The sequence below is a fragment of the Saccostrea cucullata genome, unplaced genomic scaffold (assembly GCF_032062105.1).
Source record: "Saccostrea cucullata isolate Sc308-1 unplaced genomic scaffold, CSIRO_AGI_Scuc_v1 ctg1765, whole genome shotgun sequence".
NCBI lineage: Eukaryota > Metazoa > Mollusca > Bivalvia > Ostreida > Ostreidae > Saccostrea > Saccostrea cuccullata.
In genome coordinates this window covers 72,987-99,919 of record NW_026926426.1, presented here as the reverse complement: position 1 = coordinate 99,919, position 26,933 = coordinate 72,987, and the positions used below count along the sequence as shown (strand labels likewise).

General features: G+C 32.3%; 2 protein-coding genes across 2 annotated transcripts; both read right to left on the bottom strand.

Moving 5' to 3' along the window:
- Nucleotides 1-2,007: 2,007 nt before the first annotated feature.
- On the bottom strand, nt 2,008-12,418 carry LOC134271686 (arsenite methyltransferase-like). Its single transcript, XM_062753899.1, has 10 exons — nt 12,309-12,418; nt 9,780-9,940; nt 8,571-8,721; nt 8,144-8,280; nt 6,989-7,058; nt 6,667-6,748; nt 6,099-6,230; nt 3,178-3,320; nt 2,691-2,804; nt 2,008-2,303 (listed from the first exon to the last, which is right to left on the bottom strand). Exons 2-10 carry the CDS (start codon nt 9,929-9,931, stop codon nt 2,265-2,267), a joined length of 1,020 nt encoding a protein of 339 aa, XP_062609883.1. The 5' UTR covers nt 9,932-9,940; nt 12,309-12,418; the 3' UTR covers nt 2,008-2,264.
- A 1,500-nt stretch (nt 12,419-13,918) lies between these two features.
- Nucleotides 13,919-19,606, bottom strand: LOC134271683 (arsenite methyltransferase-like). The gene is made up of 9 exons (XM_062753898.1): nt 19,420-19,606; nt 18,593-18,743; nt 18,166-18,302; nt 16,911-16,980; nt 16,520-16,601; nt 15,951-16,082; nt 15,523-15,665; nt 15,038-15,151; nt 13,919-14,275 (listed from the first exon to the last, which is right to left on the bottom strand). The coding sequence occupies exons 1-9, from the start codon at nt 19,569-19,571 to the stop codon at nt 14,231-14,233; spliced, it is 1,026 nt and encodes a 341-aa protein (XP_062609882.1). The 5' UTR covers nt 19,572-19,606; the 3' UTR covers nt 13,919-14,230.
- Between the last annotated feature and the right edge of the window lie 7,327 nt (nt 19,607-26,933).

The following is a 26,933-nucleotide window of genomic DNA, read 5'->3' as shown; positions in this document are numbered from 1 at the left end:
CCATGGAGGAATTAGCATCACATGCCGACTGGTGACATATGAAATAACATTTTGTTAATCAGTCATTGTCTATAACATATATAGCCTTTTATTTAATTAAACTTTTAAAATTGTAATTAAAACTGAAAAATAGATTTACTACATATATGTAGGTTTATAATGTTTTTGTATACACGTTTATATGTATTAAATTTTGTTTTAACGTAATCATTTTTGAACTTCGGTTTTATTAGGTGGCATCCAAAGGACTAATTTCCACGTTCAACAACTTTAGGAATTCAAACTCGATGCATTGATTAAAATCAAAGACAATTCATGTCCAACATTTTGTTTTTCGTATGTATTTAATAGAGAATCGCCTAATGAGAAATCTAGAAAGAATTAGGTATGTTGCATATTTATAAATGCTTCGAACATATTCCAAATTTATGTTTAAATCCAATGGTTCTTTTCTGTGCGCAAGTAGTCGTGTTTCCCAATTTAAGAGCAGTAGTATGAGAACTCTCATACATTTCGTGGACGAATGGCTTGGTGTAATGATGCCTAATACATGTACCGGTAGTATAGTTTTTTCTGTTTTATTTCCTGCGAAAAATATTTTTTAAAAAATCCCAACAAATTAAGCAATTAGGTTCTTCATTCCATCATGAGACATGTGCCATTTCCTCTAATATTTAATAAATTATGTGGTAGATAAGATGAAAAGAATTTTCAATAATACCATAGATATTTTTTTCTAACACCCCGTACTTTTTCCAGTACCCTAGGGAAAAATTGTGATTTAAAATTATAATTGCAAAGAGATCACAGCTAAAAATTGAGTTTGCCCAATATTGATTGATGGAAATATTGCAAATAATAATTATTTCACGTATTCTACTTCACCGTTTAATGTTGATGAAATCAATTAAAGTTCTTGATTACTTTATTACAAGAAGTGTCGATCAGTAGGTAATACAGCACAATAATAGATATAAAGACAGTTAATTTATAATGTAATTGACTTTGGTGTCAATAGGTGAGACAATCGCAGAAGACGCACCTGCAGAGAAAAACAGCAGCTTAAAACGCTTTTTAACACAGCACTTAAAAGTTTATTTCAAAAGGCCCATGAAATAGACAGAGTAAAAAAATGAATAAATAAAACTGAAGGACACACACTTGGTTTAAAAAATTTTAATTACAATTAAGGTACAGCAAAAGACATCAAAGGCATTTAAAGACCAAAACAAAAATAAAAATTCGTGTCTGTATTTACAAATCATGATTCATAAACAATGAATGTTTCACTTCACTGTTAACTTTTAACCTTGCTTAGTATTTTCTTATCTCCATGTTCCATTATACAGCAAAACTCGTTTAGTACGAACACGGGTAATAGCGAATTTACGGATATAGCGAAGTTATTTTGGATCCCAAGCTACATATATTTAAAGAATTTCTTAGTACGGTTATAATTAATAACGGATATAGCGAAGTGATTTCTTAGATTCCAGTGACTTCGTTATAACCGAGTTTTACTGTATTCGTTTATTCACATAGCCATTGAAATAAGAACCACTTTTAAAGTAATTGAAATCTAATGATAAAGGGTAAAGAAAACGAACATTTATCGATCTCATAAAAAATTCAAACAATACCATTTTTACGGGGCATTTGCAAACATGGACCCCTAGAAACACCCGAGCTGAGATCAGGTGCCTAGGAGGAGTAAGCATCCCCTTTTGACTGGTCACATCGCCGTGAATCCTTTCTATTGATCACGTAGACGGAACATTCCGTTGTCAAATTCAGTGCAAAGCAGAGGTTGAACAATTAATATAAACAAGTAATTGAAACTAAAAATTCAAATTAAGACTAAGGGCTTCAATTGAAACAAAGATTTAGATGACGTTCTGATTTGATGAATAATAAATTAATATTTTATTAAAACTGAAAGTGTATTCATAAAAAAAAGACGAACACAAGTGCACTTTTATTTGAAAGAGTTACTTTAATTGTGAAAAAATGGAGATAATGACATTTTTTAAAGAGAATTTTATGTTTTAATATAAAGCTTACACGCAAACATGGCAAATCTTATCTTGTCCTTATTTTGTATGTATTATTTGTGTGAATTATAATAAGACAGTGAGAATCATTCATTTTTTTTTTCCTTTCTCAGTAAACAGCACTCCAGTTTTTTTTATCAGTTATCAGTAATCTCCACAGCACAAGATCGTTCCAGCACAACAGGAGGACTGTCTATTCTAACCATTCTAGGGTTAGTTATCCATGTAGTCGAATGGGTTTTCTAAATCCACCTATAAAAGTGTTAGATTTTCAATTATAAAAAAGAAATTGCAAAATGAAGAATATAGTTTACAATTTCAAAGTTTCAATGATAAATCTTTTGTTTTATAATTTTCGATTTAACTGTGTTGAATGGAGGGAATCTGTTTTGATTATTGTCTTATCGATGGGTAAGTTAAGTATTTATACATGTGGGTTTTTGATTGTGTTTGTTTTTATGTTTGGTTGTTTTTGTTGGTTTTTTTTAATAAAGAATATCAGCAACAATAATATTTTTAGATAGCATGAGGTACAAGATTCTAGAATTTTGCAACAACAATTGTCAGTGGTTAATTTAAAACATACATTCAGTCATTCTGACTTTTTCCATCTACAATGTTTAGACGACACAGCTTTACCTCAAATGTTCCTCCTAAGTCCTCCGGGACTGACTGGAACACAAAGTCATCAGAGAATCGGGAACATTTCAGAGCCACAGCAACTGGTCCTGTAACAGTGACGGCCTCACCTTTCTGAGAAAAATGCGAATTATTCCCCCCAAAAAAACTAAATGGAAATAAACATTGAAATATATATTTTTTTATGTAAGGGGGAAATAACTTCATAATATTGCTTGGAATTTTTTTTAAATTACTAGTATTCCTATCAAGATCAAACCTATGTACAGTTACATTCTTATATTCATATCTTACAATGTAATAGCATAAAAACTATGTCTACATATACTGAAATCATAACGATTTCATTAAAAGCTAAAATATATATATTTCACATATATACAATTGTCAAACAGTATGTTTACCTTTTAAACCCACCTTGAATAAGAAAGAGAGAGGGGAGAAAAAAAGTGAAAGAAAGAGAGAAGAGTTTTCCCTTGTAACCCACCTTAAATACGTTTTTAACATCAAATTTGAATTTATTCTCGTGGTCTGGGATAGTTCCTTTGTAGATGACTTGTGTCGGTGCAACATTTGCATCCGAAGGAAGCTTGAACAGACGATAAGTCACTGACGCGAAATGGGCATCACCTGGAGAAAACAAATATAATGAAAGAGCTAAAGCCACAAAGTACCAAAATCGTGTGTATTTAATGCCCTGTTCACAGGACGAGTTTAATTCGCAGTAAGTTAATGCGAAGTAAACTAATGCGAATCAAATTAATGCGAATTAAATTGCATTCACACGACAGCTAATGCGAAGTAAACTAATGCGAATTAAAATTCTACTTCTACGGCCAGGCGTCAGAATGGCTCTTATGACGTCATTTGCAAATCACGTCACCTTATGCAAGAGCAGATGCATTTGACATAATGTTACAGTGTCTGTACACACATTTTAGTGATTAACATAATTTTCCTTAGTTTTTCACTCAAAAATAGCACAAATCCTTCAATTTGACCACGGACATGTGGCATTTGACCTACTTTTGCCATTACGCATGCCTCAAAATTTAATTCGAATTAGCTTCGCTTAGCGTTCACACGGAGCTAAAGAGAAGTAATTTAATGCGCAGTAAACTAATTCGAATTAAACTAATTCGCATTAAATTCTCCGTGTGAACGCTAAGCGAAGCTAATTCGCAGTAACTTTACGCTTAATTCGAATTAAACTCTCCGTGTGAACAGGGCATAAGGTTCATAAACCCTCAGCTCATTCATAAAAAAATGCTGCTTGATCTTTAATGATGTTCCAAAAGAAATATATTTTATAAGTAAAATACAAACATTTATAGCATAGCTTGCAGGGCAAAACTGGGCAATAAAGACACTTTAACTTGGAAAATTTATAAGATAATAATAGACATTTATGTCATTAAATGTTATCTCTCTTATCAGAGAATCAATTAACCTTAACTGATATTTATTTTAATAGCATTTAAAAATTGCATTGAACCACAAAGAAAATAAAATAATACAAGAGGACCATGGGCCAGATCGCTTACCTGAGCACATGGGCTAGTCAAAAAACACAAATCAGTTTCAGTATTAAGATTTACTTGTTGGAGGAGGGGGGATTTGAATTTTCTATTCCTTTAAAATGTTACTATATCAATAAAGCATGCTTGGATAATTTTTCCATACTTGAAAAGGAGATTTTTAAAGATTTTTCCAACATTTTACTTGATCTCCCATTATGACCCCTTGCTAACCCCCCCCCCCCATTGGTCATGACTGAAAAAAATTTAAATCTTCACTACTTGCAGATGCTTACATGTCAATTTGGAGAAGATTTTTTTTCTATATATTCTTTTACAACGCAGCTAGGTTAAGGACACCCAAATTTATATCAGTCTATGCAGAGCTTCGGGAAATCAATTATGACGTCACAGTGAAACTGTACAAATGAATCTCGGCGAATAAACAATAATTTTCTTTATCATAAACTCTTAAATACTGTGATTTCTCATCATTATAGTAAACTAAATAAATGTGTAATTTGTCTTGTCTTTGTAACACTATTTGATTGTAAAATCAAAGCCAACTTGATCTCGCTGCACTGACAGAGATGAGATACAATGTGTAGCGATCAAACTGGAGCGGATCAAAGATCTAATTTTAATTAGATTGATATAAACTTATGCATATAAAAAAGATAACAACATTATATATATTTTTAAGGCATATTTCTTATGGGCGGCCTTAACCTAGCTGCGAAAACTTTGATCCCTCATTGAGGCCACACCCTAATCGCAGGATTCATGATTTGAACAACTATCTGTGGATGCTTCCACATAAGTTTCATCTTTCCTGGCCCAATGGTTCTGGAGAAGAAAATTTTTAAAAGACTTTTCCTATGTATCCATATGTAAAACATTGATTAGCCATTGTGTCCCCGCCTTACCCCTGGGGGTCATCATTTGAAGAAACTTGAATCTACACTACCTGAGGATGATTCCTGATGAGTTTCATCTTTCCTGGGCCTATGATTCTGGGGAAGATTTTTAAAAGATTTTTGCTTTATATTCCTATGTAAATGTTTGTTCAGACATTGTGACCCCGCCCTCCTGGTGTCATAATTTGAAAAAAAAAACTTGAATCTACACTACCTGAGAATGCTTTCACATGAGTTTCATCTTTCCTGGCCCAGTAGTTCTAGAGAAGAAGATTTTTAAAGATTTTTCCTATATATTCCTATGTAAAACTTTGATCAGCCATTGTGGCCCTGCTCTAGCCTCTGGGACCATGATTTGTACAAACTTGAATCTACATTACCTGAGGATGTTTCCAAATGAGTTTCATCTTTCCTGGCCCTCTGGTTCTGATAAAGAAGATTTTAAAAGATTTTTTCTTATATATTCCTATGTTAAACTTTGATCAGCCATTGTGGCCCCGTCCTACCCCGCAGGTCACAATTTGTGCAAACTGGAATATAAACTACCCTAGGATGCCTCCACCTGAGTTTCATTTTTCCTGGCCTAGTGGTTCTTGACAAGTTTTTTTTTTAAATGCCATTAATTTTTCACTAAATCATAATTATCTCCCCTTGGAAGAAGGGGAGGCCCTTCATTTGAACAAACTTGAATCCCCTTCACCCAAGGATACGCTGTTACAGGTTTGGTTGAAAACGGCCTTGTTGTTCTTGAGAAGAAGGTGATAATAAGAAAAGTTTATAACAACGACAACGACAGACAACGGACAAATTTTAAGCCTGCGGCTCAGGTGAGCTAATAATAATTATTAGAAATAAACGTAATATAGCGTGTCGATTTGTTTTCCATACATCGCTGCAGTTATGATTACATCTTTCAAAATAAGGCTTAAATAAAATTAAAATGGCATTATACTGTACAATATAATACTACAAACCTAATTTTCTTTTAAAGTCTTCCTTATTCACTGCAAAGGGTGTTGCTGATACAAGAAATGGTCTACTGAAACCTGCTTCTTTTGCTATAGAAAGTAAATCTTTCCAATAAAGGGTTCCCGATAAACATTCATCTGTAAAAAAAGAAATGTTTCAAAATTAACAGCAGTTGTAATACAAGATACATTTGAAAACCTTCCTGAATGCTGGTTACTTCACCCTTTTTAGATATCATGTGTAAAATATCCAAGCTGAAATCACGTACCTCATAAATTTATCAAGTTGTTATAATTATGAAAATTTTTCGTAAACAAAATGTGCTTGTTCTTTTATCCATAGAATTTTTTTAATGTCACTGAAATGAGAGTCTCTAATGACTTTCATCAGCAAAAACAGGTTTAATTTAATTATCCTTAATCTTGATACAAGTAATAAACCAAATCAAGCTTGAATTTTGATTTGATTACACTGGATTTTGAAAACTAAAAATAATATGGCACATGACATTTTCTATTTCATTAAAAAAGGGGGGTCCTTTTCATAACAAAATTACAAATCCTTGCAGCATACTCCATAATTCTTTGTCATTTCTGACTGAACAACCCAACTCTCTATCAGCATAAACATCACTGAAGTGGAGTTCTCCTCCTTCCTAGCAAAGAAACAAAACTTAGTTGTAACAATTATAATTGCAGTTGCTCAACTTTACTATTAATTGTGATTCTTCTTCTTATTTTTTTTTAAAGCTGAATGTTAGATTATTTTCTGTTTTAAGAACAAAAGTTATCCAGTAGGAAAAAATCAAAGGTGGAACTGAACAAGTGAATTTTTAACTAGTGATAGTATAATTAAATGAAATAAAAAGACACTACTAAAGGAATGAAGCAAGTACTTTCAAAACTGTGTAAGCTTCCTTCAAAACGGCTTTTTTGTCTGGGGTGAGGTTGATTACACCGTTTGAACTAAAACGAAAAATAATGGAAAGTTGTATAGCAAATCTCGCTTGAAAGTATACACTCCGACCGAAATACCAATAGCCTTGAGTGATGACACTGTTGGATTCGACAATTGAGCAATTTGAATCAAGGGTTTCATTTTATAAAACAAGCATTTTAATTGGTTAAGGGCTGCCCACTCTCGTGCGGTACCCTTTGCCTGTATAAGTTGGAAAGCGTCCAACGGCTTAGCGAATAGCTATGTTTGATTGTGGAAATGCGTATTGGACTTTTCGAACCAGAAGAAAAAACAAAGAAAGAAAATATAAAATAATTTCTATGCAAGTGATATACATGCATTTCTTACGCAGACGGTACATGAATGTCGTTCGATGGCGCACATTTTTTTTATCCTACATGACTACATGTATTTCTGCCTTTTTCCTATTTACGGCATTTTACATTTTCGATGTTTTGTTTGACTTCTCAGTGCATCAAAAATTTGTTTCTCCATGTTTTATTCACACGTGAGCTATTTCAACACACGCAAATTGAAAACGCGGATTAATACTGGAAATCATGTGATTACCCAGCTGATAACGGAGTACTTGTTACATCTGTATTCAGTGAAAAATATTAATTCATAGGTCACCGTGGTAAAACACGTAAAACATCAGATTTATTTAAAAAGTTTACTGTTTTATTGTCAATACTGTCAAATGCATCACAATATCGGTCAAAGTGTATACTTTCAAGCGAATTTTGCGATAATTTAACCTAGAGCATTATACAACAAAATGAAAGAATACAATTTATATTGTTTTCCTTAATCTAAGTTCGATGACACTTAAAAAATTGATTTTTTTCAACCAGCAATTTACAGGTACATTTTTAATTGAATGAAATTTAAGAAAACTTCTAAAGGGTTCAGCACAATTCATGAAACATTTATTTCACAGTTCGTGTCTCAATTAATACACAATGTTTTCTGTATATTTCGACACTTGGAAGTAATTAGATTTTGTTGTTTATTAACAACAGAGAGCCTAAACTATCAATTTTTCCTATCTTATTTTTCAAACAGACGAAACTTTAATTTTAAAGATACGTACATGATGATATCATAGTAATTTTCCTTCAGTCCGGCTTCTCTCAACTTCTCAATGTAGCCCTGTATAAAGTTTGTGTTAGCCTCTTTATATCCAAATTTTTCTCTGTGGTATTCTATGTATTTGTTTGAAAGGGCAACCTACAATTATTTTTAGAAGGGCAATCAATTGCAACGTTTATAATTAATCTCAAAATTATTTTACTACAAATATGTTTAATGAAATAGAAAATCACATTTCTACCTTTCCTCTTTATTTTTCTGTACTTGTAAATGATAACTTAACGAAAATTTAGACAGACTGGCATTGTATTTTACTCAAACAGAATGTTAAAACTTTTAAAATGAAATTTAAGACAAAATAACTTGATAACTTGATAATTATGAAGTTCATATTACGTTCATTGAAGAAAGAAAATAGCTTGACATACCATTTCCTCTGTTATGTCAATCCCAGTCACATGACCATTTGGACCAATCAGCTTACTGAGAATAAAACTGTCCCGCCCACATCCACTCCCTAAATCCAAGATCTTCCTTCCCTCCACCTTCTCTGGAACCACCAGTCCGCATCCATCAAATCTTTATAAATAAATATTTTAAGATATATTTACTTCTCATTTTGGTTCATTAACATTAATTTCTGGGTGCCTCGTATTTTACACTGATTGATTGTTGTTTAAGTCTCATTCGAGAATGTTAAAAAATTAGAAAATTAGACTTTCACTTGGCACTCAGGGCCAATGAGCTTTTATGGATCTTTATCATGCAAATCTCTGCTGTGACAGAGGCCTCAGTTTTTAATGTTTCATTAGAAAGACTCGAAACGTTCACAGCAAAGTACTGAACGCTTGGCAAGGAAAGTTGCTGTCTATATTTTATCGGCTTTGGTCTGTCGCAGACGGGGGCTTGAACCCAAAACCTTCCGATCACGAAAGCGCTCTGCCGACTGAAGTATGTGATGGTTGTCGCTTATTCATGACTTAACTAGCAATCGAAAATAAAGGGAATAGAAAAATAAGTAGCATTCTCAAAAGGCCAATCAACAAATATAGCTTTTAAAAAGAGCAAACACAGACCTCTAAATACAGCACAGCTGTGATCGGTGTTCAAGCAGTAAACTTCTCTTTTCGACCAGACCAGTTGAAAGATCAGTTGAAAGAGAAAAAAAATTGTAAAAAAAAAAAAAAAAAAAGGATGAGAATGTTCCAATTGTTTGTAAGAAAAAAAATATACTACATTCGACCTGATGGCAGATTTTATTTGATTCGAATATATTGTATTATGCAACAAAAGATAAAAGGATTGGGTAGCTGGCATTACCAATGTAAGCCTTTTAAAAACTACAGACTGTTTTTGCAAACAAGGATTTGTTATGACAATTTGCAAAATCTTGACTTTAAACATGAAAGATTGAGTAGTTTCTATAGTGAATTCTGTAGATTTCTGTAGAGAAATGAACAAAAAGGAACGGAATATGTGGTGTCTTTACTAATGTAATCTCCAATGTACAAAACAATTACATGCAACTCTGAAACACTGGTTCGCAAATTAATTATAAGAAAGTTTTACATGGTTTTTTTTTAAATTCTTAATTAGACCATGAAAAATTCTTGTGAATTCATGTATTGGATATTTACTTGGCAGTTATGTCTTCGGGGATAGCTCCAAGTGCATCCTTCACCGCTTGGCTGACCTCTGAACTTAAGGTCACACAAACTTGGTTGTTCCGGTCATCTTGAAGGTTACCATAATGATCCTTTACGGATTCGTAAACCTTGGAACATTCCATGTCTTATTTCTGTAAAGAATTTCATACAATTTTTTTTTTATTTTCAATAACTGTCCATTTCGATTCATTAAATAAAATTACGATTGGAAGCTGAAAGGAATGAAGTATTTCACTTTTAAATGATTTAAGATTGTATTTATGAATACTTTATGGAAAAGGTTCCCCGATCATTCAGAGAGGAACATCGGTTCATTGCTGAAGGGAATGTTTCTATAAAAACAGTGGTTACTTTTTCTATAAAACATGCATCAAGTTTATCGTTATTGTGTAATTACACTATCTTATAACAAGAGACAAGTGGTATGTTTCGGTGGGAGGAGAAAAAACGTGTTTCGCAAAGTTTTTTTTTTCAAGAAACGTATGGTTCATTATATTAGTCCAGATAGCTCTTACTAATTTGTAGTCTAAATACAAAAAATGGAGATTTTTAAGTTTGAATTTGGTACATAGTTCAGTATTAAGCTGATTATTGCCGTCTTTTGTACCAAAAAGTTCAAATTTGAAATAATACCGGATACATCTGATATATTTTGTGGTGTTTTCTCCGAATTAACTTGTGAATATTTTGTGTTTAACCATGAAAGAAAATAACAACTGTATATTGATAGACGGTCGTCGATATCTATTTGTTCATTTCTTTGTTTAACGTCCCTTTCGAGAATTTTAACTAATTTTAAGACCCCACAATTTGCCGGTGAGGACTGCATATTTTAGACCTATGTTTGGCACTTATGGCGAATAAGCAGTGACTTGTCTTTTTCATGCCAGCGCCTACTGCAACATGAGTCCACGTTCAGGACGGTTTATGCGAAGGCACTCCCTTTCCTGGTCCTGCAATGGGCTGTTGTATTCGAACCCAAAACATAAGGATCGACTCCTTAATTTGCGATTTCAGAGCAAATGTCAAAACCACAGCGACTATGAAGGTCATGGCAAAAGTTACTTTTTTCCCTTCTTATGTGGAACCTTTTGGCAATCGGCAATCCTCAGCGGACTCCGCTCATTCATTCATTCGTTATTGTCCGAGGTACGAGCCACCCGAGGAGCTCCGAGTGACTTTTTGGGGAAAATATCTTTAAATAAGGGCAGGTCAGCTAAAACAGGAACATGATGCGTGCGCTTTGGAACTCCAACAGATCTTTGGAAGATAATCTTCAAAGACTTAATATTTTCAATGAGGACTTCATTGGATCGTATCAACTAAAAAGTACTTTTCTGTAGAATCAAGCGCTTAATGTTATAACCTATAGGCAATCCTGTAAATGATCAATGACAAGAAATAAAATTTGAAAAGCAGTTTTTAAAGATATCCAAAAAAACTTGTCGTGAAATAATTGAATGCTTTTTTGAAACATCTGCAAATATATTGTTTGGTAAAACTTAGGTATTACCTGATAGAGCAGGAAGTCCGTTTTATATATCATGAGCCAGTCCCTTAAATATTTGCATTTCGAGGGTTTTATCAAGGTGCACTTCAATCCCTATTGACATTTCTGAATAAAACCTATCGTCGTAGTAAAATTTGTGCACTAGCTATTGATTTTTTTTTCTCTTACATGCTTTGGAGAATTGAAAGTTTAGGAATGAAACTTTTTAGAATTCTGCAATTGATGAACGCAGTAATTTTTCATTTGTCAGTTTCAATAAATTTTAGTAATAATCATTAATACGAAATGAACTCTGGTCGACTTTATTTACACTTACTGTCATTTTCCTGCCTTCTATGAAACTATGAATCTTCTTGTATTTCACAGAACAAAAACGTTTTGATATTTCTGTTATCCTCAAAGCCTTACGGAATCTCTCTTAATTTAAAATATATTTTATTCATTGAATAGGATTGAACAGCAGGAATAAATGCCTATGATCGTTCTCTCCATAGGCATCTCTCTTGAATTAACCTGACAGACCATTCTTCCCTTAATTTAAGAGAGGGAAAGAGAGAGAGAAAAGGAAGAAAGATGAAAAACAATTTATCTTAAAGGAAATTTTAGGCGATGATTGTACTTGTGGCAATGAACATTTGATAAAATGTCAGAATGGCTCCCACAGTTTTCAACACCAATGTTAGCTTGAAAAATTCTTTTTAAAAAGATTCAGAGTACGCATGATATATTAGACAGAGCAATTGAAAGTAAACATTAAAATCCTGAGATTGATTGAAATTTACATTTGGATAATGCAAGACGCTATATGAAGGATTCCTCTACCTTTCTGAAGAAGACATGGAATCTGCAGATTTTACACAAATTTTGGTGTTTTCTCTAAGTATTTTGTTAAATGATTGTATCTTGTTTTTAGAAGTGAAAATATAACTAACAAATTGTATCTTTGGGAGATTCTACAATAATTTTACCAATAACAATTTAAGACTTACCTTTGAAAGGTCCTGTATTTTACCAGCACGTCCTTTTATCAATTACATGTACCTGTGGTACGGTAAGAGTAGCAACTAACGTGAGAGCAAAAAACAGGACATATAAATAGTGCTCGACCTACTTTGAGAAGCTTTTTATTAATTTAAATTCTAATAAAACCAAAATGCAGGTGGCATTCTTAATTACCGGTGCAGATGCACCGATCAAAATAGTTTTCTATAACTTACATGTTCTTCTAGAATATTGCAGTGTGTATATTTTTCCCTACAAGGTATTTTAATAAATCTTTGCAATTTTAATATAAAAAAAGCTTTCTGATATATCAATGTTGCATGCATGATTAAAATAATATTTAATTTGATTTTAATCGTATTGGTTTTATCGTAGCTTGGTAGTTATATTTAAGATCAGGGTTTTTTAAACAACAAATGTTTAAAAAGGCAAAAAAAGCAACAAAAACTTTTCAAATCTAGAAGCTACATCTACATGCATAAATATGAATGTTTTACAAACTTGTATTTCACAGAAAACGTACAGGGACAGAGAAAACGATCTATATGTTTATCTATCGGATGCCTTGAATAAAAGTACAGATAAGTACAGATACATGCTTGATGCATGCACAGTTCATAATCACTCGTGTACAATATGTCTAGCGAGCTATGTTCTAAATTATCAATTTATTGGATAGAGGTAAATGCAAAATTTAGAACATGGTCGTCTATAAAGCCTAGGTACTCGAGTGCTTCTATTGCGTATTAATAATCTCGTTTTATATCACTTCATTTCAGCTAGAATTCTCTGGAAAAGTATATAAGACGATGCATGGAAAAACTATGAAGAGGACAATGTCATATTTTAAACATTAAAGATCTTGATAAATCTATCACAAGGAGTGTCGATTAATAGGTAATACAGCATAATAAAAGATATAAAGGCACTTAATTCATAAAGTAATTGACTTTGGTGTCAATAGATGGTACAATCGCACAGGGAAAAGCAACAGCTTAAAAACATTTTTTTTTTATTTAAACATAACACTTAAAATATACATTTGGATTAATCTGAGGTACAACGAAAGACATGGCATTTGAAAATCAAAACAAGACAAAAGAAGAATCATGGTCTGTATTTACACATATCAGGATTCATAAACAATGAATGTTTCACTTAAATTTACTTTCAACCCTGCTTACTGTTTGTTTTTATCTCCATGATTCATTATATTCGTTTATTTACATAGCTATCAAAATAAGAAACACTTTAAAGCAATAGAGTAAAGGGTAAAGAAAATGAAAAGTGAAAGATATCGTAAAAATTTCAAGCAATAACAATTTTTAATGGGACATTAGTGAACATAGACCCCTGGAAACACCCGAGGTGAGATCGGGTGCCTTGAGGGAGTAAGCATCCCCTTTTGACTGGTCATACACGCCTTGGGTCCTTTCTGTTCATCAAGTACTAGTTAAATGAACATTCCGTTGTCAAATGTAGTATAAAACAGATGTTTAATATTTGGTATAAAACAAATAATTTAAACAGAATTTAAACGAATTAAAATCAAGTAAAAGGACTTCAATTTAAAAGATAAAAAAGACAAAGATAAAAATGATGTTCTGATAAGAGGTATAATAAATCAATATTATTCATATAAACTGTAAATGTATTCATAAAAATGACAAACACGTGCACGTTCTTTTGAAAGAGTTACTTTAATTGTGAAATTTACATATATATCCAAAGCAGAGGTAATGATAGATTATTTTGAAAAGCGACAAAATCTGAAGCCTACATATAAATGTTTGCATGGCAAGTCTTTACATGTCATTAAGCTTTGTATTATAACATATGAGAATCATTTATTCTTTTTCTTCAGTAAACAGACGTCCACAGGAATTAATACATCCAGTACAACAGCATTCTAGGGTTGGATATCCAAGTAGTCGAATGGGTTTTCTAATTTCATCTAGCAAATGAGATGTTTCATTTGAAAAAAACAGAGACGGCAAAGACTATAGATTTAAGTTTTAAAGTATTAATGTTAATTTTTTTTTTGTTCTATGATTTTCAATTTAACGGTGCTGAATAAAAGGAATGTCTTACTGGTATAAAGGTTCAGTATTTTGACTAATGCATGTTTCTATAAATAGGGCAACAATTAAATTTTTTGGTGGTGTAAGGTACCAACAGTTCTGTTGTTAAAAGGCTTTGTATATGTAGAAACTTAGATGACATCCTTGATAGCTTTGTTTCAATTTACAAATAAGACAAAGTTGAAACCTATCCATTGGCAAATGGTGTGTCTCCATATGAGTTAAAACATCTCGAGAAGGAAAATTAAACAACATACAATCATTCATTTACAAATGGGGAAAATTGTTTCAATCATTATATTTGGTATGTTTTCTCTTTTATTGTGAAATTGCAAAATCTTATAATATAAATACATTTCATGAAATTATTATAAAAATAGAAATGAGAAAAAATGAACATTACAAAGAAATATTTATATATTTTTTAACGAAAAAAAGATGTTGTATCTGTGTGTTCATATTAACCATCATGTTTTTTTTTTTGTTTTTTTTTTTTTTTTGTAAAAAATATATTTGCTATTTTGAACACTTTAGCCTGAAGTTCATCAATTATAATTGCCCATGATTAATTTGAAACTTTAATCAGTTATACTGGATTTTTTCTTATCTACAATGCTTATACCACATGACCTTACCTCGTTTGGTCCACATACGTCCTCTGTGACTGGCTGGAACACAAAGTCATCTGAGAATCGAGAACATTTCAGGGACGCTGCCACAGGTCCTGTAACTTTAAGGGCCTCTCCTTTCTACAAAAAATTGTTTTATCAAAAAAATATAAAATGAATGAATGAAAAAAATATCTAAATCATTTTGTTTACTTATAAACAGCCATAAAAGGAAAAAAATACTTCATCATAGTAAGTTAAAATGTTAATTTTAAAGATCAAACCTATAAATTCATTATTATGACAATATTTTAATAGCATAAATATGTATGACCTAATATACTGAAACCATTTTGATTTCATTATAGATGAAATATACGTTTCACATACACACGTGTATGCAAAAGTCACCCAGTTTGTTTTCGTTTTAATTCCCTCCTTGAATAAGAAAGAGAGAGAGGGGAGGAGAAAGAGAGAAAGTGAGAGGATTACGTTTTCCCACTGTAACACACCTTAAATACGTTTTTAACATCAAATTTGAATCTCTTCTCGTGGTCTGGAATAGTCCCTTTATAGATGACTTGTGTCGGTGCAACATTTGCATCCGAAGGAAGCTTGAACAGGCGATAAGTCACGGATGCGAAACGCGCATCACCTGGAGAAAACAAAGAATAATGAATGAACTAAAGCCACGAAGTACCAAATTAAATATTTATTTTGAAAGCATTTACAAACGCATAAAATACCTTCGAAGTACATGAAATAACAATTCCATTGAATCGCAAAGAAAAAATAAATTAAATAACCATTATTATTAAACATAAATTATTACCGCTTGGCACTTTGTTTGCATAACCCACTGTAGTTACGACTACATTAAAAAAAGAATGCAATGTTTAAATAATACTCATATTTCGTTATACAATATAATCCTACATACCTAATTTTCTTTTAAAGTCTTCCTTATTCACTGCAAATGGAGTTGCTGATACAAGAAATGGTCTACTGAAGCCTACTTCTTTTGCTATACAAAGCAAATCTTTCCAATACAGGGTGCCAGATAGACATTCATCTAGAAAAAAAAGATTTTTAAACCATTCATTTTTCAAAACTATAAGCATTTGCAATACAAGCTACAATAGAAATCCTTCCTGAATACTTTTTATTTTACTTTTTTAGATTTCATGTGTAAAACATTTAAGCTGAAATCACATATCAAATAAATTTATCAAGTTATAATAGCTTTGAAAAAAAATTTTATCCATAGAATTTTTTTTTCAAAGCAAAAATAATATGTCACTGCAATGAGTCTCTAGCGATTTTCATCTGCATAAAAGGAATGCTTTAATAATTCTTAATCTTGATACATGTGATTAACTAGAGTAAGCTTGAATTTTAATTTTGATTTCACTGGATTTTGAAAAAGAAAACTTTAAAAAAAAAATTTCATTTTCTATTTCATTGAAAGGGGGTCTTTCCATAGCAAAATTACAAATCAATGCAGCTTACTCCATAACTCCTTGTCATTTCTGACCGAACAGCCCAGCTCTCTATCTGCATAAACATCACTGAAGTAGAGTTCTCCTCCATCCTAGCAAAGAATCAAAACCTAATGGTAACAACAGTACTACGACTTCAGAAAAATTTCATATATTTTAGAAAATTGGCTTTTTGTATATCTTTATATGGGGATCAAAATAGCCTGAAAATGGCAAATTTATGAAATTTATGAAATGTAATTTTTTTTTAACTGCTAGATTTAGATTATATTCAACATTTAAAAAAGATTATTCCCTAGGAAAAAAATTTAAAGGTGGAACAGAACAAGTAAGTTTTAGCCAGTTACATTATAATTGAAAAAAGGAAATAAAAAGACACTACTAAAGGATGAAGCAAGTACTTTCAAAACTGTGTAAGCTTCCTTCAGAACGGCTTTTTTATCTGGGGTGAGGTTTATAACACCGTTTGATCTAGAACAAAAAATATTTGGTAATTACATTGTATCAATTTAACCTATAGAGCATTACAACAAAATGAAAAAATACAATTCACATTGTTTTCTGAAAATTAAATATAATGACACTAAAAGAAAAAAAGTGATTTATTACGTCAGCAATTTACATATACATTTTTTTTTAAATGAAAAAAAAACTTTATTGGAGTTTAATTGATAAAATGGATTTTCGTTTAACAGTTCCTGTTTCGATTAATTAAGGAATGATTGATTGATTAATTGATTGATTGTATATTGTTTAACGTCCCTCTCGAGAATTTTCTTTCATATGGAGACGACACCACATGCCTGTGAAGAGCTGCAAATTTTGTCCTTTACTCGGCACTCAAGGCCATTGAGCAGGAAGGGATCTTTTTCGTGCCAGCACCTACTTCGAAACGGGACCTCGGTTTATACGGTCTGATCTGAAAGACCGGTCCTACAGTGGGATTCTAATGTAAGGATCAACTCCTTACTTCGCGACTCTAGAGCAGATGCTCAAACCACTGCGCCACGTGGACGACAATTAGGGAATTGCGGGTTTACAAAGCGGTTATTTTATTTCGTATAATATACGTACACGGTATGTTGATATAAGGTTAATTCCTTATTATCTAATTTCTATCCCAATTTTTCCTCCAGTTATTTCATATCATATAATACATGTGTTGAAAAAATTAAATTATTTTACATTATTTTAAAATATTTTTCTGTATGACATATATTCTCGGAAGTAATTAGATTTTGTTGTTTATTGACAAGAAACAGAAAGTCAATTTTTTTTTCCTTCCAGCAAAAATGCAAATTCAATATATAGGAATATTTTAAAAGTAACGCCAAGCGGAGTAATACTTTTAACGTAACTCATTGTGATGTAGGCAACTTATGTTATACGAAGTGGATTAAATCTTTTATCCAATCAAATGAGGTGTTACAGCAAAAATTAAATTACTAAATAAAGTTTTCTGTATGACATATACTCTCAGAAGAAATAAGATTTTGTTGTTATTGACAACAAACAGAAACTCTAAAATATTAATTTTTTTCGATGTCATTATTTTTCAAACATTATTCCAAAAAATGGTGTTTTCAAATGAAGATTCAATATATTTTACATGATAATGTCATAGTAATTTTCAAGTGAAGATTTAATATATTTTACATGATGATGTCATAGTTGTTTTCCTTCAGCCCGGCTTCTCTCAGCTTCTCAATGTAGCCTTGTACAAAGTCTATGTTGGCCTCTTTATATCCAAACTTCTCTCTGTGGTAGTCTATGTATTTACTTGAAAGGGCTATCTAAAAAAAAATTGAAAATGGCAATCAACTGCAACGTTTATAATATCAAAATTATTTTACTACAGATATGTTTTTCTAAAAATCATTTTTCTACCCTTCCGCCTTATTTCTTTGTACATAGAAATGAATATATCTTTCTTATCAAATATGTAAGAGGGACTATCGTTGTGGCTTTACTCAAAGAGTATTTTAAGACATAAAATTAAATTTAGACAAAATAACTTGTTTTTAAAGGATAATTATAAAGTTGATATCACATTCATTGAAGAAAGAAAAATAGCTTGACATACCATTTCCTTTGTCATGTCAATTCCAGTCACATGACCATTCGGGCCAATCAGCTTACTGAGAATAAAACTGTCCCGCCCACATCCACTCCCCAAATCCAAGATCTTCCTTCCCTCCACCTTCTCTGGAACCACCAATCCACATCCATCAAATCTTAATAAATAAAATATTTTTGATATATTCACTTCTCATTTGGTTCATTAACATTAATTTCTGGGTCCCTCGTTTTTTAGATTAATTGATTGGTTGATTGTTGCTTAGGTCTCATTTGAAAATGTTTAACTCGTAAAGAGATGATATAATCTAAAGGCGAAAGACTTCAGAAAATTTGACTTTCACTTGGCAATAAGGGTCATTGAGCAGTGATGGATTTTTATCATGCCAATCTATACCGTGACAGACTCGAAACTATCACCGCAAACTACTGAACGCTTGGCAAAGGAAGTTGCTGTCTATATTTTATCGACTTTGGTCTGTCGCAGATGGGGCTTGAACCCAAAACCTTCCGATCACGAAAGAAGCATTTTAAAAACGACAGATTGTTTTTGCAAACAAGGATTTGGTATAACAAATTGCAAAATTTTGTCTTTAAACGTGAAAGATGTTTAAAAATAGTTTCTATAGTGAATTCTTTAGATTTCTTTCGTGAAATAAACAAATTTCAAACGGAATCTGCGATGTCTTAACGTAACTAATGTAAATCTCCAAGATACAAAAAAATACATGAAACTCTAGATTTGAAACACTGGTTCGCAAAATTAATATTATTTATTTTAATGTTGTTTGATTTTTTTTTATTTTAAATTAGATTCATGAATTAGATATTCACTTGGCAGTTATGTCTTCGGGAATATCAGCCAGTGCATCCTTCACTGTTTTGCTGACATCTGAACTTAAGGTCACACATACTTGGTTGTTCCGGTCATCTTGAAGGTGACCATAGTGGTCCTTCACGGATTCGTAAACTTTGGAACATTCCATGTCTTATTTCTGTAAAGGATTTAATACAATTTTTTAATTTTAATAAATGTCCATTTCACTTCATCACATAAAATTACAACTGGAAGCTGAAAGGAATGAAGTATTTCACTTTTAAATGTTTTAAGACAGTTTTTATAAATACTTCATGGAAAAGGTTTCATCATTCAGTGAGAAGCACTGGTTCATCGCTGAAGAAAATGTTTCTATAAAAACAGTGATTACTTTACTATCTTATATTTGAAATAAAACCGGGTATTACTGATTTACTTAGTTGTGATTTCTCCTAAATTACTGGGGAATATTTGGAGTTTAACATGAATGAAATACAATGTAACAGCTGTATTTTGATGAATCTATAGGTTTTATTTTTCAAAATTAACATTTTAACTTAATATGATGATGTATTTTTTTTCCTTTTATCGATGATTATAAGATTCACACACCAAAAATTCACACGAAACTTATACTTCTACGCGTTTTTATTCACAAAAATGGTATTCAAATCAATTTCATTGTTGGCTAACTAGAGAAAAATTACTGCCAATGTAAATATTTTAGAAATAATCCTGGGTCTCTGCATCTAAGACTAAATGCATTTTCAGCGCATTTGAAAGAAATATGAGATGCAACTTTGATTTCGTAATATGTTGTTGCAAACTTGTAAATAAATAATATTTATAAACTTCTGCTACTCATATTTAATATTATTTTATTATTTGAAGAACTATGTATAAGCTTTAAAATTACTTTACTGTCATCCTGTACAAAATTATTTTCTTATATAAAACTGTATATTGGATTGCATATAGAAGTCTTTAAAATATTTGAAAATGCAGCTTATATTGCTTAAAACAAATCACGGATGACCATTTTCCGAACAACGTGTGGACCATAATCAAGTTATGAAAGGAGGAAAAACCATTGCAAATACCAAAACTTACCTTTTGAAGATCTCCAATTAATTTTACCTTCACAACTAACAGATTTATGGATGACTTTCAGAATCAGTACCTGTGAAGGATCAACTCGATTTCATTAAGTGCAGTAACCGATCTTGAACCCGGTCAAAAAAATGTTTGATATTTTTAAAGGGATCACTGTCTAGTTAGTAGAATGTGCTTTGGATATTAACGAAAGCTAAAAAACATGAGATGTTTTCTACATAAAAGGTCTTCGCCCTTTATACAAATTATCCCAAGTTTCAAACTATAAAAGTTAGGCATGTTCTACTAACTATACAGAGTGATTCCCTACATATTATAAATTAATTGACTGGGTTCAAGGGCAACATAAGTTTTGTCAGACCAATGCAAGAATTAATTGGACTGTCTGCCTTGGGTCGATAGGCCGAAGCCATACAGTTTGGTTCGAGGGATTTTGACTTTGGCCATACCTCCACAGATCCCATATATACATGTAACCAAAAAAGGTCAATTTACGGCGCAAGCTTTTCTGGTGAGTGACTTTAATCTATTTCCAGCATTGGTCAAAGGACTACCTTTCACTCCCTAGTTCAAGACCCATCTAATATTCAATTGCAACCAGTACAATTTACCCATCTCCCAACCCTTAATAGTCAATTCTTAAGACGGATAAACTCAATTGTTTTGAATTTTCTGCCAACTAAATAAAAATCAAAACAAGTGAGTTCATCGGTCTGTGGAGATAGTTATAACATATGTATAAAGGCTTTGGATGTAATAAAAATCTATACATGTAGATTAAAGTTTGAGTCTAGAATTACATGTAGGGAGTGAATGGTAGATTGTTGACCCCTTCGGAAAAGTGGGAAATTCTCCACAACAATGAGCAAGAGATTCTTGCGCGCGCATCTTTCTTATTTGTCTTTTGTATATGTTTTGATTTTGTTATTCGTGCATTTAGAAAAAAAAACTATCCTTTTTCGGCATCTGCATTTCTTTTAATGTCACTATATATAGTACTTGTATGAGATTTCAGAATACTAATATTTTGAAACTTTATAGTGGACATGCTGTCATATTGCAAATTTTTAATAAACCAAGTGGCAGTAAATTAATACAAGTTTTCAACATAACAATACCTTCCACTTCTAAAGGTACTTTTTCGCTTCATTTAAGAATTAATCCTGGGTTTCTGCATTTAATTAATACTAAATGCATTTTATCCGCATTTGAAACAAAGTTATGGATTACTATTTTCCGAATAATATGTGGATCATTATCAAGTTTTGAAAGGAGGAAAATCATTTCTAAATACCAAAAGTTACCTATGAGGGGTATCCAATTTATTTTACCTTGACAACTTACACAATTTCTGGATGACTTTCAGGATCATACCCTGTGAACCTACGATTTCGTGTCAGAGCATTAACCTCAAAAATATTTTTTATTAAGTGAATAACTGCTCAAATAGTTTCATGTGACATGACACATTTTTCCTTGTTGAAGGCCACAACAAGTGTTTCATTCTTCTCATGGAGAAGGTTCTGTTTAACGCATTAGTATAAAGGCCTCTTTTTATATGCAGTAAATTTGACTTTATATATAATAAATATGACATTTTGAAACGTGCTAATTTTCAGCGAATTTTTATTTTTATTTTGATGAAGGTATTCAGACAAACCTAGAAAAACACATAATACACAAAATACACCATTCTGAAACCAAGCGCCTATGTCTCTACCCAGAGTTATCGTAGTAGCGAAGCGAACGATAATTCTGGGTAGAGATTGACACGTCCATAGGTGTTTTTTTTACGCACCCGAATTTTTTCGGAGCGCATATTGTTTTTTGTCCTGTCTGTCTGTTTGTCTGTCTGTTTTTCTGTTTATCTGTTTGTCTGTCTGTTTTCAACTTTAACCTTCGCCATCACTTTTGAAGCGTGAGAGATAGAGACTACATATTTCGTATGCATACTCCACTAATGAAGCACTTTCAACTGACACCAAGGTCAATTACCTCTTGACCTTGACTGTGACCTTTATGCTAAAAATAGTTTTTTCGAACTTTCGCCATAACTTTTTAACCACGAGAGATAGAGACTTCATATATGTAATGCATACTCCACTAATTAAACACTTTCAATTTACACCAAGAACAATGACCTTGTGACCTAATCTGTGACCTATTTGCTAAAAATAGATTTTTCGAACTTTGGCTGTAACTTTTAAACCATTGAAGGTAGAGACTTTATATTTGGTATGCATACTTCACTTATTTAGTGCTTTCAAACGACGCCAAAACACCAAGGTCAATGACCTTGTGACCTTGACTGTAATCTATATGCTAAATATAGCTTTTCCGAACTTTGTTGCCGCCAGGCGCATAGTGTTTCACAAACACATCTTGTTTTCATTTAGTTTGGAAGACTTTGTGAGATTGTAAAATTTATGTCCATTTGTCCTAGGTGGTACTATTATAACATAATAATAATCACAAAAAAACCCTAAATATTTAATACATGTACGTGTACATGTACATTATAGAAAAGAAAATTGGAATTGATTTCGCTCGCGAACCAAACTGAACCAAAATTTATCTAATTCAAAATTTTAATACATCAGTACATAAAACAAACTGACAAAATATAAATGGTTGTTTGCAAGAAAAAAAAATTAAGGCCACATGCAAGGCTTGAACAAAAAACTTTTCACTTCGAGTGCGATGAACATATAATTATAGCACAACATACTGAGCTATCACCGTACATCAACTGATGTAAAAGGACAAAGAAGCACCACATTCACACATTTGGATTTTTTTGGGGGGGAAGTTCATTTTTCGTGGTCTCTGAGTCTTCTCTCCATCTTTTAAAAATGTGTATTCGTTTGGTTTTTTTTTCAAATTAAAAAATACACATATAACTTTTAAAAATCATGGAGAGAAGACCCAGAGATAATTTTTTTTTAGTAAAACGTTTTTAAAAATGTACCATGTTGTACCAAATGTCTGATCTGGCCAATTTTCAAGTTTTTGTTGGGGTTTTTTAGCAAATCAAAGCTCAATTTCGGGAAAATGTTTTCCTTTCCTGTTGAACAAGAACCAGATAAATAAAAATAAATGTTAAAATTTTATGTAACATGTCGATAAAATTTTCACTTTTCAATTATGTCCGGATTCCTGCCGAATGCAATCAAAAGCTCCCTCGTTCTTTCTTCGTTTTATAAAAGCAAGTAGTCTAATAAATGATCAGAAAAGTGTCAATGTAATTCCTATAATATGTTGGAAAACCTGGTCACCGAAGACTATATAAACCAGAAGTCTCTGTCGAGACTGTAGCTCTACTGGTTTGTACTTATAACAAAGGATGAGAAAAGAAGCCATTGCCATCAGACCAAAACTGTAGAAGGAGTAGCGTAGGAATTTCATTGACATTTCTATTTTTAGTAACAATGACAACACTGTTCATCGAAATCAAAAACCGATGCACTATTTTATGTATCTTAGTGTAGTCTACTTGTGTGCCAAGTTTATTGAAATCATACCAAATTTGTAGGAGGAGTAGCATTTTAAAGGAATTTCACAGAAAATTCTATTTTTAATAACCATGGCAAAACCGTTCATAGAAATCAAAATCAGATGCACAATTTTATGTATCTGAGGGTAGTCTACTTGTGTGCCAAGTAATATTGAAATCAGTCCAAAACTGTGGAAGGAGTAGCGTTTTAAAGGAATTTCACAGAAAATTCTATTTTAAGCAACCATGGCAACAGCGTTCATCGAAATCAAAATTTGATGCACTATTTTATGTATCTTACTGTAGTCTACTTGTGTGCCGAGTTATATTAAAATCAGACTAAAACTGTAGGAGGAGTAGCATTTTGAAAGCATTTCACAGAAAATTCTATTCTTAGTAACCATTGCAACATTGTTCATAGAAATCAAAAACCGATGCACAGAATTATGTATCTTAGTTTAGTCTACTTGTGTGCCAAGTTATATTGAAATCAGACTAAAACTGTAGGAGGAGTAGCATTTTGAAAGAATTTCACAGAAATTTCAATTTTTAGTAACCATGGCAAAACCTATCATCGAAATCAAAAACAAATGCACAGAAATATGAATCTTAGTTTAGTCTACTTGTGTGCCAAGTTATATTGAAATCGGACTAAAACTGTAGGAGGAGTAGCATTTTGAAAGCATTTCACAGAAATTTATATTTTTAGTAACCACAGCAACATCGTTTATCGAAATCAAAAACCGATGCACAGAATTCTGTATCTTAGTTTAGTCTACTTGTGTGCCAAGTTATATTGAAATTGGACCAAAACTGTTGGAGGAGTAGCATTTTGAAAAATTGTTTACAGACAGACAGCTAGACGGACGGACGACGGACGCATTACTATTGCATAAGCTTTTCTGGTCTCTGACCAGTAGAGCTAAAAATTAATATTGTTTTTCACTCACATGGAGACGTCTCCGTATGCCAGTGAAGGGCTTCAAATTTAGACCTACATGTATACCCGGCACTTAGGGCCATTGAGCAGTGAGGGACCTACGTTTTAAAGGTCATATCCGAAAGACCAGTGACTTTTACTTTTGATGCCTAGCGCTTGCCGAAGGAAGAATCGGTACCTATTTTTACTTCTTAGATTTGACGCGGCGCCGCGAATGAGAATTGAACCCGGCCCTCCCATTCACGAAGTGAACGCTCTACCACTAGGCTACCGTGAACGTAAATGACGTCATTCCAGGAACTTCAGCACCAATGTAATTTCAACATCGGAATACTAGACTATAGTATACGAAAGACGAATAAGGCCACATAAAAAAATATTTTTATCTCGTAATTACGAGAAAAGATCTCGTTATAACGAGAAAAGATCTCGTTATTACGAGTTAATTATCTCGTTATTACGAGTTAATTATCTAGTTATTACGAGTTAAAAATATTTTTTTTATGTGGCCCTATTCGTCTTTCGTAATAGTACAATGTACTTGTGTCCAAATTTAAATTGATTGATTTTTTTAAAGAAATAATTTTGTTGAACATTTTTATTGAAGAATCATTTGTTAAATACATGTAATACCAAAAGCTTTTTAATTTATCATGAGTAATGGTTGGCCGCAATAAAGTGTATAAGAAGTCTACAGGACACCCCATCTTATTTAAATTAAATGTTAGATCCGATCGCATACTCGCTTCACTAGTATTGAAAGACACCTGACGTTACTTATTATGCGCCTGGATCGAAAGATCCGATGCGTATATTGTTTTGTCCTGTCTGTTTGTCTGTTTATGTATTTGTCTGTCTGTTGTCAACTTTAACCTTCGCCATAACTTTTTAACTATAAGAGATGGAGACTTCATATTTGATATGCATATTTCATCAATAAAACTCTTTCAAATAACACCAAGGTCAATGATCTTGTGATCTTGACTCTGACCTTTATGCTAAAAATAGCTTTTTTCGAACTTTCGCCATAACTTTTAACCATGACTTCAGATTTGGTATGCATACTTCTTCAAAAGAAACCAATGACCTTGTGACCTTGACTGTGACCTATATGCTAAAAATAGCTTTTTAGAACTTTCGCCATTACTTTTGAACCATGAGAGATACAGACTTCATATTTAGTATGCATACTCCATTAATGAAGTTCTTTCAAATGACCTTGTGACCTTGACCATGACTTATCTGCTAAAATAGTTTAATTTAACTTTGTTACCGCCGGGCGCATAGTTTTTCACAAACAAATCTTTTTTTTCTTTTAATTAAAAAAAAATAACCCACCCACCTACATAACAATACACACGTATTAGGTAGGGGTAAAATGTATACTCAACTCCCAGAGCTATTTAAAAAAGTGAGGGGTCTTTGTGCCAGTACCTATTTCGACACGATCTCATCCAAAAGGACCACTCTCCAAGTCGTATAATGGAATCAACTGCGAACGTTCTAACTCATAGGTGTCGGAAGCTAATTGAAAGTGGGGTGGCCAAACCAACAAAAAAGGTAAAAACCCAATTTACAATGCCCATCTTATGTCTACAGTACTGGACCATGCGGGGACCCTTAGTTTTATCACAGTTTTTTTTGAGTTTGTAATAAATTCTATATTTGATTTATACACCTTTTAGAATGTACTGTTGTACAGTATGGATGGGGTATATCCATGCAACTCATCTAAGTGGATCCGGACCTGATTGTAATTTGTAGGAATTCATCCTTTGAACATGTTGAATGTGAAAACTGTGAGCATAAGTTAAATTTCCAGATATTGATTGAAGGGGGGTTGGGGGTTAGTATATACAAGCTTAACTTTGTTCCTAAAAGTTTGGACATCTTCAACTTTGCCAAGTCAGTAATTTAAAGGTTGAATGATTTTCATTCCATTACTGGAAGCTGATTAATAAATTCTGAAATCAAAAATTGCAAGT